At 39.8% G+C, this 14,856-nt stretch overlaps 1 protein-coding gene across 1 annotated transcript in view; it reads left to right on the top strand.

Annotated features, from left to right (window-relative positions):
• The window catches only part of LOC128150201 (centromere protein J-like), a 35,836-nt gene that overhangs the window by 13,100 nt on the left and 7,880 nt on the right, over positions 1 to 14,856 (top strand). Inside the window, 4 exon segments of the mRNA XM_052806192.1 lie at positions 3,214 to 3,379; positions 5,634 to 5,849; positions 7,595 to 7,741; positions 14,240 to 14,398. Of these exon segments, the coding sequence (XP_052662152.1) occupies positions 3,214 to 3,379; positions 5,634 to 5,849; positions 7,595 to 7,741; positions 14,240 to 14,398 (688 nt within the window).

Here is a 14,856-nt window from a genome sequence, read left to right as displayed (position 1 = left end):
CTTCATAACTGTAACTAATTACAGGTTATCCAAATGCCTCTAATAAAAATTGAGCATGCTTACAATCAAATTAAATATGTATTTTTAATGTGATGAAATCTGTTAGAAATTATTAGGTACCATCTACTGTAAACACAGGAGAGATTCTTCTCCTCTTTGCATTTCAAGCCTAGTTCTTAACTAGTGCCAAATTAGCCTAATTTATTGATTTGGCTTTTTATTTTAATACATATTGCAAAGTAAGAGATTATCTTTCACATCTGCTTGTCCATTCCTCTTGATTTCAAAGACCATGGGATTAGTGCCAAAGGATATTTCTGAATTACATTTATCAGTTTGTATAATTTCCTCCTATAGCTGTCTTTCAGCTAAATACTTCCAATGCCTTAAAAATAGATGGTTTCATTAAAGATCCTTCTTGTTTGTGATCTTTCAAACATATTGGAAGATGATCTCTGGCTGATTGTGATAGGTGTTCTGGATGTGAATATTTGTGGGAGTTCATAAAACTACTAATGAAATTAGGTGCTGCTTTTACTTTTACTGGTGTCAGTTTTGGCTGTGGAGTGATGTACTGGTGCAGAATTACTGCAGTGCTGCACTCTGGCAGCACGGCATTCTCTGCCTGCTGACAGTGCTGCCTCACAGATGACATGGCTTTGATTTTTTTCATAATAGTGCAGGTTTTTAAGAGAGCATTCTGTGGATTTATTCATGTCAATAGCCGCAGTAGCCCCTAGCATTTTCATACAGATGTTTATCCAAAAATGCCTCCCTAGTATAACGTGTATATCCTTTCACTCACTTTTTCTAATTTATGAGCTAAAACTAATCGCGAAAGGCAGCTTATCCTCCTTGGCTGTGTTGCCCCTGTGCTGATTTATGCAATCCGAGAATCTGCTTTGTACTTTTAAACCAGCAACCCTATTAGGAACACAAAATGGCCACCACATCGGTAGCACTTCACTTCTGCCACGTTGACAACTTGTGCTCACTGGAAGCAACAAAAATCCTTCTGAGAGCAGCACGACGTGCCTGGACCTGCCCAGTCTCTCCATTCTTTCGTTTCCAAGCACTTTGTTTTCAGACCTTTGCAGGCACAAATAATATAGGCAAGAGGGCGAAAACAGTTGGGATGTAAGGTGTTGTGTGTATCTGGTGCCTAACGGAGGCTGGACAGTGCTCAAGGCAGCAGCCTGTGGCTTCACCCTTGCAGCGCTGAGGTAGTTGCTGCTGGCTCTTGGTATCAGTCAGAGAATTCAATGATTGTTATTTCCCTGTTCCTTCAACGAGGACAGCTTGTTTGCCATTTTTAAGACATAATTTCCTTACAGAATTGAATCTCCACTCTTTCTGGAACAACAGCAGCAGCCAACTTGTTGGGTTTTCTTTTTCCCATCTGCATTTCGCTGAAAGACTTTTTCTTGGAAAAAAGTCTTTTGCTTCATGTATGTTTTTGCCTCACAGCCAGCCTGCTGTGACATGCCTCATGCAGAGGTGTGCCTGGGATGCATGCAAGAATTTGAGTTAGCACAAAGCGCTTAGCCTTTTTAATGTACTTTATATCTGTGTTGTGTAGCTAGCTCCTATTTGCGGTTTATAGCCAGGGTATGAACTGATTGTCAGAGGCTCCAAAGAAGTATTGCGTGGTGCTCCTGGTGCCCTTGGTTACCACGCTTCCTCAGGCCAGGGTCTGTTTTCGATCCTTGAGGCAAAGAGGCACAGCAGAGCACCTCCACATGACTAACCTGTCTTACCTCGCAGACCAGAGTGGCTGCATCCAAGCTGTATGCTGGACCTGATCCCTGGCCTGCACTAACCTCCAAACCTTGCCCGGCCAACCAGAGGTCATGCTAGCAATATAGAGCTCTGGACAATTGCACACTTGGGTTCATGCTCCAGCTATGATTAGTTTATTTGTACGGATGTAACCCTTGTGCAATTCTGAAGAGGTTGGTATCAGCTGAGACGCTGGAAGGAATAGCTACCTGGATTCTATTTTACAGGGTGCAAGAAACTTAAGACAGTACTGTTCAGCCTTCAGTGGAAGAGGTTATATATAAGTCTTGCATCTTGCTTTTGTTCTAGTACATTGTATTTCAGGGCAACTAGTCTGGATATGGAGCAGTGGTAGGCTGGACAAAATCATGCAGGGGCTGTATTTGCTAATTTAACTGTATTAATGTGAGGAGAATTAATCCTTCTGTTGACTATTGCTGAGACCTTTTTTAGTGTGCCTTTAACCAGAATATTAAACAGGCTTATTTAGTACAGAAAACAACCAAAAAATAAAAATTAGGTAATGAATTGTAAAGAGCAGCAGGATATGGGGAGTTCGTTTATCTCTTAGTTTCTTTGAGAGCTTTCATATTTTGTTGCTGAAGTGCTAAATTCCATTACTGACAGGAAAACATGAGGTCATGGCTGCCTCCTGTAGCTCATATTGCTTTTCGAGTAATAGTGATGGCCAGATGGTGGCTGTAGGTCATGAAATATGCTGAAGCAGGAAGCTAACAAATAATTTAAGATCATATTAAGAATAGACTAAGCAGCTGGATCATAGTCATGCAAATATATTCCATTTGAGGATATGTAAAGATTTATACTCTTCCCCTTTTGCAGAGTTTTTAAGTGCACTTCCAGACCACTCATGCCTTGAGACATTGAGTTCAAAGGCAAAATCTCTTCTGGGTGCTGAGCTCCCACATTTAACTCTTGCAGTATATTTACCTATGGAAAGTAAAGTACTTTATCCCCTTTCATTCAGGTCCATGGCTGTTCTGATTTGTAGTAATGACTGGGCTGCTGGAAATACAGCTCAGTCCCTAGCCTTGCATGATGAAGTGCTTCATAGGTGCAAAGCCAGGGAACAAGCCGTGCCTTCTGCAGGTCTGCCCTAATTTAGCTATCTCTCTGAACAGAAAATGTGTTTAAAAGCCTCTAAGTTCATGGTCATTATGTTGTCAGAAAATTTCAATGAGAATTGTTTCCATCTGCTCAATAGAATAAATTTTGCAACTGAACGCATACATGAGTGTTCCCAGTGAAGGAGGACCTCAATTTTGACAAGTGCTGATAAATTGTCGCCACTCCCAGCAGTATCAGCACATATGGGACATGCTCAAGCCCTCCAAAAGTCATGCCCAAAGAAGGCACATCTAAAGACAGTCCTTCATTATAGTCTTTCATACTCTGTGCTTACCTTCTGAACAGAACACGAATGGACCAGCTCAAGACTGTCAGGAGCCAGGAGCTGACTCACCCTTTGGAATACAATAGAGACCAAATTCACCCACTGCAGAAAGAAAAAATTGCCCATAGCAAGTTCAAAGGAACAGCTAGAGTCACTGGAGAAAATGTGAAATCAGAAGAAATACAAGTAAGCTGTCTTCTGTAGAATAAACATGCAACTCAATTAATATCCTTCCATGCAGGCATCTTATGGTAGTACCTGATTCCTTCCATTTGCCACAGATGGCCAATTATTCGTGTTACTTCTTGAGGACAGTTGTGTGTACAGTGAAGATTTTTTTGTTAATAGGATTTTGCTTTGGTTTGTGTTTTAAATGTACATCCAGCTTTCTTTATATAAGAAAAAAATTAATTTGTGCCTTCTATTTCTTAAGGAAGGTTGGGAGGTTCCCATGTTCTTTATACTTGTACTGATTTGCCCAGATCTGAGCTGGCTCTTGAAAAATTTCCAACTCCTGCCATAGTGGGCTTTACATCATTTTGATACAAAGAGCTGTTGTGCCAGTGGCACAGAGTTATTGGCCAACATTCTCTGTTCTCATCCCTGAGCTGGGAGTTTGTTGATTATTTTCTTTAAACTATCTTGACCTTTGGCTTTGAGGTATTTTGATGATATCTAGCTGTGTATCTAACAACCTAACCTGCCTAATAACATCCCTGAGTAATTTATTGTGGTTTCTTCTAAGTTCCTTTAGGGGATACTAGCTGTTTGAATCCTCTATTTCAACCTCCTTAGTGATAAAGTAATCTCTGAATATCTATGGCTATTATCCCTATTAAAAACAGCTAGACATAATATGACTTTACGTAATTTTCTAGAAGAATCACTGATAAAGAGAAGAAAAAAATGATGAGCCATGTGAGACAGTGATAAAGGAGACAGGGGCAGCTAAAAGCTGTATTTTTATAGGATAAAAGAATAGGCAATGCTAATGCTCAGAAATGTCTGGAACAATGTTCTGGTGCAAAAGGATATGTAAACCACGCTGATATATTTGACAGCAAACTGACAATTTCAATGATTTCCTTGACCAGAAAAGTTTCAGAACAAATAAAACTGGCAAGATAGTCCTTTGTTCAAACTTTCTATGCTTTCTTTATTTTTCATTTGTACATTTTGAAATGCATATTTTTGTACCATGCATATAGTGAATGTTTTCTCAGCTCGTGTTCCATATTTCTTTAGCGGTAACAATTACAACAGGAGATAATTAACTCAGTGAGGTTATTTTAGTATTTTGAATAAAAATATTTTGAATGTCCTCTCTGCACAATATTTTGAAATATGAGCTTTCTTTCCACCTGGGATTTAAAAAAAATTGGTAGAATTTCTGCCAGGGAGTAATTGTGTTTCCTGACTAGGTCTAGCCCTAGAGATGAGTTTTGATAGAGTTGTTTTAATCTTTTGTTCCCATCTGAAAACATAACGAGTACAGGTTCAAAAATTTAATTTTCCACAAAACAATTACAAAACACTTTCTGAGTCACTTATCTGTGTGATTCCCAAGTTCAGAAGTCTGCTTCTTCTTGAAAACAGCTGAGGGATGTGCCAAATTCTGACCAGGCAGCTCACAGCAAAGAAAGGATGGTGATTAGGACACAAGTAGGCAGGTATGCAAGTGAAGTGGAAGTAGGAAAGGGGTGCATGTGGGGATTGGTTGACTAGAGAGCAAACTGCACATTTCTAGCTTAACTCCACAATATTCCATTTGCAGTATCCAGCATGAGTGCTCTGAAGGAAGAGGAGTCAGTGTTGGCATCAGCACGGATGAGGGAAGGAGAAAGAAGTAGGGAAGAATAACAGAGATGCATGTATATGGAAAAGTCCTCTCCAAAATGCAATGAATTTCATGACTTTCATTTTCCTGAACTCCATTGAAAATTATTTGCAATAATTTGCAATCCCCTGCTGTTTGTATGGACCACTTAACTATTCACGTGCCCTTGTCACTAAATGAAGATCTGATGAACTGACATTTTTGCCATTAAAATATACACCTTGTATTCTTGCCTTTTTTTGGAAACATTCACATTTAATTATGTTTGTTTGCATGATTATTTGCATTTCCTGATTTTCCTTCACACAGCAAGGACTTCTCTCCACTCACTTTGTAACAATTGGTTTGTTTTAAATATAGGAGTTTGCAGGGTAGTGGGTTTTTGTTGGTTTGGTTTTTTGGGTTTTCTTTTTCTTTTTTTTTTTTTTAAGAAATCAGTTCAAATGTGTTCTTTTTATATTGCAGACCTTTATATTGAAGACCTTTATACTGTAGACCTTTAAGCAGAACAAAGGTCTCCATGCTTCCTTCTGGATGTATCAGGTGGGCATGCCTAGTCCAGAGCAGGCAATGACATGGCACACTTTTTTTTTCTACTGGTAGATATTAAAACAACAGATTGCTGGACTGCAGGAGGAGTTCAAGAGAAATGAGTTCTGCTGGCATGCTGCATACAGCAAGCTGAGAGACCAAGTTGAGATGCTGACCAGGCAGAACATGGAGCTTCGAGATGAGCTCAGAGTTTCAGAACATCAGGGATGGAAAGCAGAAAAAACGCCAGAAGCTGTGAATTTCATGGACAGAAAATCGGAGACCCCGGTACTGGAAGATACTACCTGTTTAATACTGTCTGAAAAATTCAGTAGTTTTTCTTTGGAGCTGGCATGTGTGAATACTGTTTCTCCATTCCTACCATGCTTAGCCTGAAGGGGGGAAAATCAGCTCTGTAGTAAGCCATGTTAGAACATACTCTTTGTGTGGTCCTCTTCCACTTAGCCTTGCTTGCCCATGAGGTGGGCACCACTACAAGGTGATTCAGCCAACCTATCTTAGACACTTATATCAGGGCAGATGTCTCCCTCCACTAACTAAGGAGAGAGTCTAGATAAATAATTTACATTCAGTACCTAAATTAGACAACTAAAGTCTCCTGAAATGAATTCTACTCTTTACATGTATAACACCACTCACCTTTTTAAAAAAACAGCTTTTCAGCCAGCTGCAGGCTGGTTTCTGGCGATAGATACAGTGCAATGTTTTTTTAAAAATCATTTCAGTTCTTATTTGGTGCTGTAAACTTTCTGGGAAGAAAACAGTCAGTGGCCTGCCTTACAAAGGCACAAGCTGGACTCCTGAAAGGGAGCTACACCAAGGTGGAGCAGGAAGGACAATCAGGGTAGAAAACATAGCTGGCTAGTGTAAACGTCTCTGGTGATCTCCTGAAATCAAAATGGTTTAATCATAGGTTTACAGATTCTCTTGTCATTTCTCATTAAGGATCTCATTTGTTTAATATACTTGTAGGGTTACGTGTTACCTTACTATATAACTGAGTAACTGCATTTAAGGGAGTTAAACGAAGGGAGAAGAATGTTGTTACCCACTTCTTACACAGGAGACAACAAGTCTTGGTGAAATTAAATGGTTCAGACTGGAATTCAAAAGACGGAAGTCTGGCTTGAGTGGGTCATTTCATCTCCCTGTGTATTCAAGGGAGAAAAATATGTGCCTTTAAAGAGGGATCGACTTCATCCTATGTGCATCAAGGCAACTAGAATGAATAATTATCTTCTAGATGGTGCTGTCCGGTGAGTTGAGTCCTACTCTTCCACAGAGTGGCTGAACCTAGGAGGAAATAAAATCAAGCCATTTACTCCTAGGTATTTCCCTAATTTGAAAATCTGATTTCTAGTAATGTTTCTTTAAAAGATGTTAGAACCACCAATTAACCTGTCCTTTGCTTTATGGAGTGAAGAAGTTTTGGCCTCTCTTTTTATTTGATTTTAATGTACTTGTTAATGAGATTTTTCACCTAACACTATTAAGCTCCATTGAAAATGTCATTTCAAGTTACATTTCACTTTATTTTTAATTTTCCCAAACCCACCTGATTATATGACTCATCCTTTTATAGATTGTGAAGGTCAGTAAAAAAAGATTATAGTCACATGTACAGAATGGAAAAATATAAAAAATTCCAATAAAAGCTAGGATAAGAAAAAGCTAATTGACTTCTGTTGTAGGCCAGATTTCTGTATTATTTCTACTGCTTTGGGACATTTGGTGATGTACAACTACTGCTCAAGCCACTGAAGATTTTTGTAGTGTGAGAGTAATATTAGGGTGCTGTATATAAAGCTGCTAGGATGCCATATACAAAGATTGTTGTGTCTGATACTGGTGAGTTTCAGTCCCTAGCAGAACAAGATGTGGAATTTCATTCATTGTGTTTAAATATCATAATTTTCATTGCAACAGAAAACCAGATGGCTTTGAGGGTTGTTTGATTCTGCTAGCTGTGACTTGAACTTAAAATTGTATATTTATAACAAATTTTCCATTAGGTTGCAGAAGCTATTCTGCAAGAGACAGCACCTTCATCCAAACAAGAAGAAAGATCACAGAGAGATAATCACAAGAGCCACAGCATCTCTCATGTGGGGCCAAAGACATCTTTGCAAAAACACTTCTTCAGAGATGTGAATAGCGAAGTATGCGTTCCTATTGCCAGTCGTCACTTTTCCACAGTTTCAAATATTTATTTAAGAGAATGTTCTTTGGAATCAAAATTTGTGCAAATGAAAGTGTCTGTATAAGCATGGTCATGTTTTCTTGCGGTGGGCTTGTGCTGTCATTCAGCATAACTTTGCTTGTAGTTTTTCTTCTGATTTTGCAGTAGCAGGAGACAAAACTTTTTTTCCTGCTCTAGACCTAACTGAATTGTGTGTTGTTCACAGCTTTGCTCTGAATTCATTGTACCTGCTACTTCACAGATTGGTTTTACAGGGAACCACCATACCTTGCCTCAGCAAACCATAAATCCAGTATTTTGCCATTCGAGGCTTTACTTGCCAATAAGCACTAGTGGTCTTCTGCCTGATAAAGTCAGTGGGAAAATCACTTAGCTTTTTACAAGTTGTGACAAGTTAACTTAGTACGTCAAGTGAGATGCTTGTTTCTGACTGGTATCTCTATGACTGCTCCTCCACAGTCAGCTTACCACATTTCTTACACATCTCACTGATTAGAAGATATAGATATCTAAATATCTTGTCGTGCTTTTCTTTCTCTTGGCTTTCTATTTCTTACTTCTTATTATGAGCATCTTGATTATTACAAGTGCCTTTTCTTCCTTTTGCTCACATTTAGCTGAACTCTGTGCTTTGTTCAAGTGAACAGTCTCTGTAATTCCCCCGAGCTACTAGAAACTAATCTCCCGATTCCACTGGCTAAAGCAAAACTTAGCTCAGATTAGCCAACACACCACTCTCTCTGCCTGTTTAGGGACTGAAATCAAATGTAAAACATGTCAGATGAGAAAGAAGGCAACTATTCCACTCTAGTGATCATGACAGTGTATGTCTTGAAAGTCACTAGATGGTGGCTTTAGTGAATCCTGCATGGTGCCAGGTATGAAAAGAAAGAATGATAAGAACAACTCTAAACTGAATATGCTTAAAAGAGCACAATTAGTCATGTGTGAAATAGTAGCTTCAAAGATATCATGTTCCTGCCTTCAAGACTGGCTATATTTCTAAGCAATATATGTTGTTTATAATTCAGAAGGTGGAGGGTTTAGCTGCAGGAAATTGTTTTATTTGTTCTATAGTGATGTTGGATCTCCCCAGTCCCTTCTACAGCTGGGATCTCTCTCTAATCCTCTGTGCTGTGGGGGACAGAATTACTAGCCAGACAAATAATGTGCAATATACCATCTGCAGTTAAAGTTGCCAGCGAAGTCAAAAAGCTATCTTTGGTAGCTTACCCTGGAAATTTTCAAGGTATGAAAGAGTTTGTTTCATCTGAACATCTCAAGCACTCTTGCAAAATGAGTTAAAAACATCTATTCTACATAGAGACTCCCTAAGATCCACTGAGTTCATTTTCCTCTTGTGGCACACAGCCATGTGCAAAAAAACTTGTGGCTTCAGCAACAGTTCTGAGGAGGGGGAAGTTCAGGACAGCAGACTTTTGGACTCACTGTTATCTGAGCTTTCACCATCCAGCCAGCATTGGATCCAATCCAATTGGAATCCAGCACAAGCCTGAGCTAGACTGGTGGGCATAGTGCCCAGATGTCCTGAGTGAACTCTGAAATATTTGACAGAGACACATGTTCTTTATCTGATCTGATGGCAGAAGAAGGCTTTGCAGTGAATAGAGTGGCTGCCAATTATTTGAATCTAGAATTGAAGGCTCAGGTAAATGGAACTTTAAACAGAAGCCCCAAATCTGTGTCATAGTGATAGATCTGAACACAGTGAGTCCCTTGTATTTCCTTTGTATTTGAGCTCTTCTGCTAGCAGGTGGATGCTTTCCCTCAAAGACTCTGTGAACCTGGACAATTCTAAATTTTGGGTACAGATAAAACACTCATGCTGTTTCTGTCTGGAATTGATGAACTGTGCATGGGAACATATCAAAGTGAATGGGATAACCTTGAGCAACAGAAGCAGAGATGCATGCCACAGGGACATGTGTATACCTGTATAACGTATTTAAGTTGAAGCTAGCTAGGACTGGTGAGTTTCATCAGCTGTAATCCGGAAGGCGAAACAACACCTGATGTCTGACTTCTTTCTGTTAAAGCTAATAGAATTTGAGGATCCGTACAAAAACAATTGGGGATCAAGTCTGAATAATGATCAGTACAGGTGGAAGACACAGATTTTTGGAAGACATGATTTTATGAACAAAACCAACAAAAACATATCTGAGAGATGTTCTACATCTCTGAAAAAGACATATTCTGCTTGCCTGTAATACTTTTAATGATGATTTCTGTTTGTACAGTAGCATGACCTAGCTGGTCTGAGGAACTGGCCACTTCAAGCTGTGCTTTAGTGAGACAAGATAAATGTCCATTTTAAGTGCAGATCATCAGTGATTCTTTCAGAATATGGCTTGAAAGATGTACAGATTAGCCAAAATCTTTAATATTTATTAATTATTAATATTTATTAATACGAATTCTCTCCAAACAAGCTGATTTCTGAATGCATCACATTATACATTTAGCAGGAAGGAGTTGCCAGTTTCCTGCCAGACGTGCAACTATGGATAGATATTAGTGATTTCTGTAAGAAAAGATACATTCATTTGCATGGGGGGGAGTTCTACTGAAAGGTATAGGGATAACATTTCTTAATGTTTTTTGTTGGAAAAGTTTCAGCCAAGGTCAAATGTGCTTACTTCCAATCTTATTAGATGGATTTTGCTGTCTAAACTTGCAAGGGATTTTGATGACCTTTGAGCATGTTATTTCTTTGTTTATGAATGCTCTTTCTGACCATTTACTAACTTTGAAGCAGGGAAGTGTGAGTTCTGGGAATATGTAGACAGACTTTTGTAGCATTTGAATTTTAACTGCTTTATCCATGAGTATTTGTTGCTTTTTCTCAGCTTTTTGATCTGTTAGTAGGAACGCAAACTCTACATGACACAAACTGTGATATTTGAAGGTTATAAGGCATCCTTATTTATGGGAATTGACAAATGAGAGATTTCCAGGACAAACTGATTTGTATCAGAATGATGAAGAACTGTAGGTATTAACATCTGGGAGGAAAAAGCTCATCAGAAAATTTAAAGGATTACTGTTGAGCATGAGGATCAAGGAGACCATCACATTTTTAAGGTTTCTCTGGTCTAGGTGGGCCCTAGATAACAACACCTCCTCCTGGTCTCCACTGCCTGCCTGATAGCATAGATCTGTAGGACTGCAGGAACCTCAAGAGGTCACCTAGTCCCTCCTTTTGCCAAGAGCAGGATCAGTGTCACTAATGGATATTTAATCTGTGCTTTGCTAGCTCCCATGAGAAAGATCCAAAATGAGCTGGCATCTGCTGCTGCCTACCTGTTGTTTCAGTTACGAAGTTTTACTTCTAAAATCCATCTCTTTTGTCGTCACTGGCTAATCAGCTGATTAATTTTTATTGTTTTCAGTGGAGATGGGAAACAATTGATCTACCTTGTGCATGCTGGGAGGCCGCTTCTTCCTCTGGCCCTGCAACCCCTTTGTATCAAGGGTCTGCATTTACTGGCAATCCATGTGTTTCCGATGAAGAAAAGTAAAAAGATTTATTGAGATAATTTGATGACTTTGTTTATGAAAGGAATGGAATTGAGTGAATCTTTATCGAGTACCTCATCATGTGTGATTAATCCAAATACTTACTACTTGAGTCTCTTAAAAAATATAGAGCTAAATTGCCATGGTTGCCTGGGTTACAGTGATTGCTATGATTTATGAAAGGATCTCTTAGAATGACATCCATCTGTATGAAAACAGAGACCACACGTAATTCACTAAGCCTGCCTTGATTCCTCTGACATTATTGCTTTAAAAATAGGTATGCTAGTGCATAATTTAAAAATGTGTAATCTATGTGATGCATAAAAAATGAAATCAGCAGCTTTTACAATGGCATGTGTAGCAAGCTGGAGTACCTTTACTAACACTGTTCTGCGTGGAGGCTCCCTCAACTGAATTGGTTCTTTAGACACAATGTGAACAAAAGTCACCATATTCATGGAAACACCTCTTCTTTCTCTCTGGCTTCGTCTTGCTCCTTCAATTTGCAGTCCAACACATCCTACTTCAGGAGCTCATTAGTTCATTAAGTTAAAAAGAATGAGCATGTGCCTCTTCTCATCATATTTTTAAGGCCTGTACAGGTCTCTGTCCCTTGGCTACAGCATCACCCATTGCATTGCATCAGTAAATGTTGACTTCCGAACATCCTTTTCAAAGATGACTTTTAGATAGCTCATGAGGCCTCCTTTTCTAAAATAGGCTTTCTAGGCAGCTCTGTGTTAAAACTCTTGCCATAAAGTATTTTCTATTTACAAGTCTTATGTAGGTAGTTCTTTAAAAGCTTGAATTGCAATGTTCTTTCTATAATACACCACAGCAGAAGAAATGCTGCCACATGTTAGTGTCTGGCTGAAGCTGATGAATATTTGAGCTGCTGTGTCCCTGTTGATACCTCCTGATGATGGTGAGCTAGCTGGCTCAAAACTAACCAGGCAGAAAAAAATTCATTTTTTGCCTGATTCTACAGGCTGAGTCAGGTCAATCCACCCCTGTGTTTGCTGTTGCCATGTAAAGGAGGGGCTGGAACATGTGGCTGGGGACAGAGGAAGAGGAGTGGGACTCCAGCAATCTGGGCTGAGATTGGCTTGAGTGCTGTGAAACTGCATCAATGGCTTTTCAAGTTCTCTTCAATCACTTGGTAGTTTCAGTCTTGAGATCTTTAGCAATAAAATGATGGCTTAGGAGCTCTTTTCTTCCACTAGTCTGCAATTTCTGAGATAATATCTCTTCATCAAAAATAGTTTTAAAGGTCTTTAGTACTATACCACTTGTCTCAGGCTGAAGTCCCAGGCATATTTTGACATTTTGCCTACTCACTTGTTTTTGAAATCATGATTATATTTGGAGAACCCAGGCATATTCACAGAATCTGCCTGCAGAAAACGTCTCCAAATTTAAAATAGAAATAATATTCCTTTAACAATGAATTCTGTTAATTTCTGTACCTTTTAGCATCCTTGTCTGAAAGAGCCAATCAGTTGCCTATGTCCTGTTCAGAACCGTTTTATGCTTGGAGGAAAAGATTTAGCCTTTTAAAATTCTACAACTTCTGGTGTTGCAATAGGATTTCTTTCTTGGCTCCTTCCTTGTAAGCACATCCATTAAATTGCAATGCCATTTATTAATATAAATAAGAGATCATCATCCACAACAACAACAGGTCCCCTAAATTTCATTGATCAAATGGATAAAATTTTACAGCTGTTGAAAAATGGCCATAGTGACTGTTGTCAGAGAAGGAATTGGGCAGCCTTCCCGTGTTTGTGTTTTGCTAGTCCCATGTCCCTTAAGCAATAGTTCATGGACTTGGGCAAAAGAAGCTGATGGCAAATATATTCTTTCCATGGACTGCTTACACTCATCTTCCCAAGCAGCCATTCTCCAGTGTGCAAGACGTTTCAAAATCAGAGTACCTAGTACCATTTCCGTGGGTTTTTTGAATGTTTCTTTGTTTCTGACCATCATGTGCTCACTCCTAGTCATTCACCAGCTCAATGCATTAGAGATTCTTCTGCTATCAGTTCTGGCAGACACAGACATCATCCCTTGCCATTTCTGGGATGACTTCAGCAACGTGGGCAGTGAGACTATGCCTTTGTCTCATACTGCCAGGCATTTCTACGTTAGGTTCAGTACCTTCAAAGTGTTGACTAGGCAAGAGTGCAGCCTCAATTTTCCTGTCATACCAATGTAATGTTTTCTTTGCAGCTGCCAACCTCTGGCAGTCACTTTGTAAAACCCATATATCTCATGGTGGTCATGCAGGAATTGTTTATGTTTCCTCTGTGCTCTGATCTAAGGTCTCCAAGAAAAATTGGGGAAGTGCTTTTGAGTAACTGTGATCTTTCCAGTCTAAATATCTGCTATAGTTTGTTTGAAACTGTGCACATCTCATTTCCCTTCCTTCTGTGGCTCACATCTGCCTTAGGGTCCTACAAGGCTTGTGTCAGCCTTGACTGAAGGAAAGGTATGAAGGCAAGATGTAAAAGGGGTGGACGTCTGGCAAGTGAAAATGAACTGTCATGCAATTATTTTACTGGGGTCAGCTCAGTGGTGGTATCCTAGAGAGGGATATCTTTCCTGCTCTTGGCAGGGTGGTTGGGACTGAGGGATGAGAGCCTGAGAGTAGCTGTTGCCCTTGCACTATGCGCCTTGGATTACCCTTGACTTGTATCATTGTCCAAATAGACAGAAATGTGGGAAGCAAAATAAGACCCCAAATAGAGAATTATGTATAAAATGTGTGTGTGTGTCTGTGTGTATGCCCACATACACAAATAAACATTTTCCTAAAAGTTTTAAACACTTAATGATGCACCTATTCTAGAAGGATTTTTAATGCTATTTGAAGGTGTTTATATCAACTTAATACAAATGTATTCAAACCTTTTAGGCAATAGGAAGCTCTGTGCAAAGGGCTGATCCTTTGAGATCAGTGACAAAGGAATATCAAGAAAAGAAACCATCTAACTGCTCCCTTGGCAGAAGCAGAACACCGACTGGCAGGAGGACACCTCACCAAGGAAGACTGACACCTTTTGAACCAGAAAAAGTAAGTCAGTATCAAGGTCTATTTAGACTGCCTTTGTTTTCTTTTTACAATATTGTTCAGAAGCTGGATCGGGATCCTGATCCCCGCATAGCTGCTGCTTGGTCTTCTTTCCCTGGTACTGCAGGTTTTTTGCCAGACATTATCTTAGAGACTATTCGTACATTGAGCTATTTGGGCACCTGCAGGCTAGAGCGTGGGTGAATGCTCTGAAACTGCCCCCCTTGCCCTCAGAAAAAATTCAGAGGTGATCACATGCACCAAGCATCGGGGCATTGCATGGGCCAGCGGTTCCCTGGGGCCAGGGGCTGGGAGCATCAGGGAATCCCCACGGAGTCCGGCAGGGCAGGGCCTGTCCCATAGCCCCAGCCAGGGAGGAAGGCAAGCTGGGCACGGAAGCCAGGGTCAGGCCAGAATCCCAATCTTCAAAGCCCATAGTGATGAGACAGGTCTGGGGTCAC

This window comes from Harpia harpyja, chromosome 13 (genome assembly GCF_026419915.1).
Source record: "Harpia harpyja isolate bHarHar1 chromosome 13, bHarHar1 primary haplotype, whole genome shotgun sequence".
Lineage (NCBI taxonomy): Eukaryota > Metazoa > Chordata > Aves > Accipitriformes > Accipitridae > Harpia > Harpia harpyja.
This window is presented reverse-complemented; position numbering and strand designations above follow the sequence as displayed.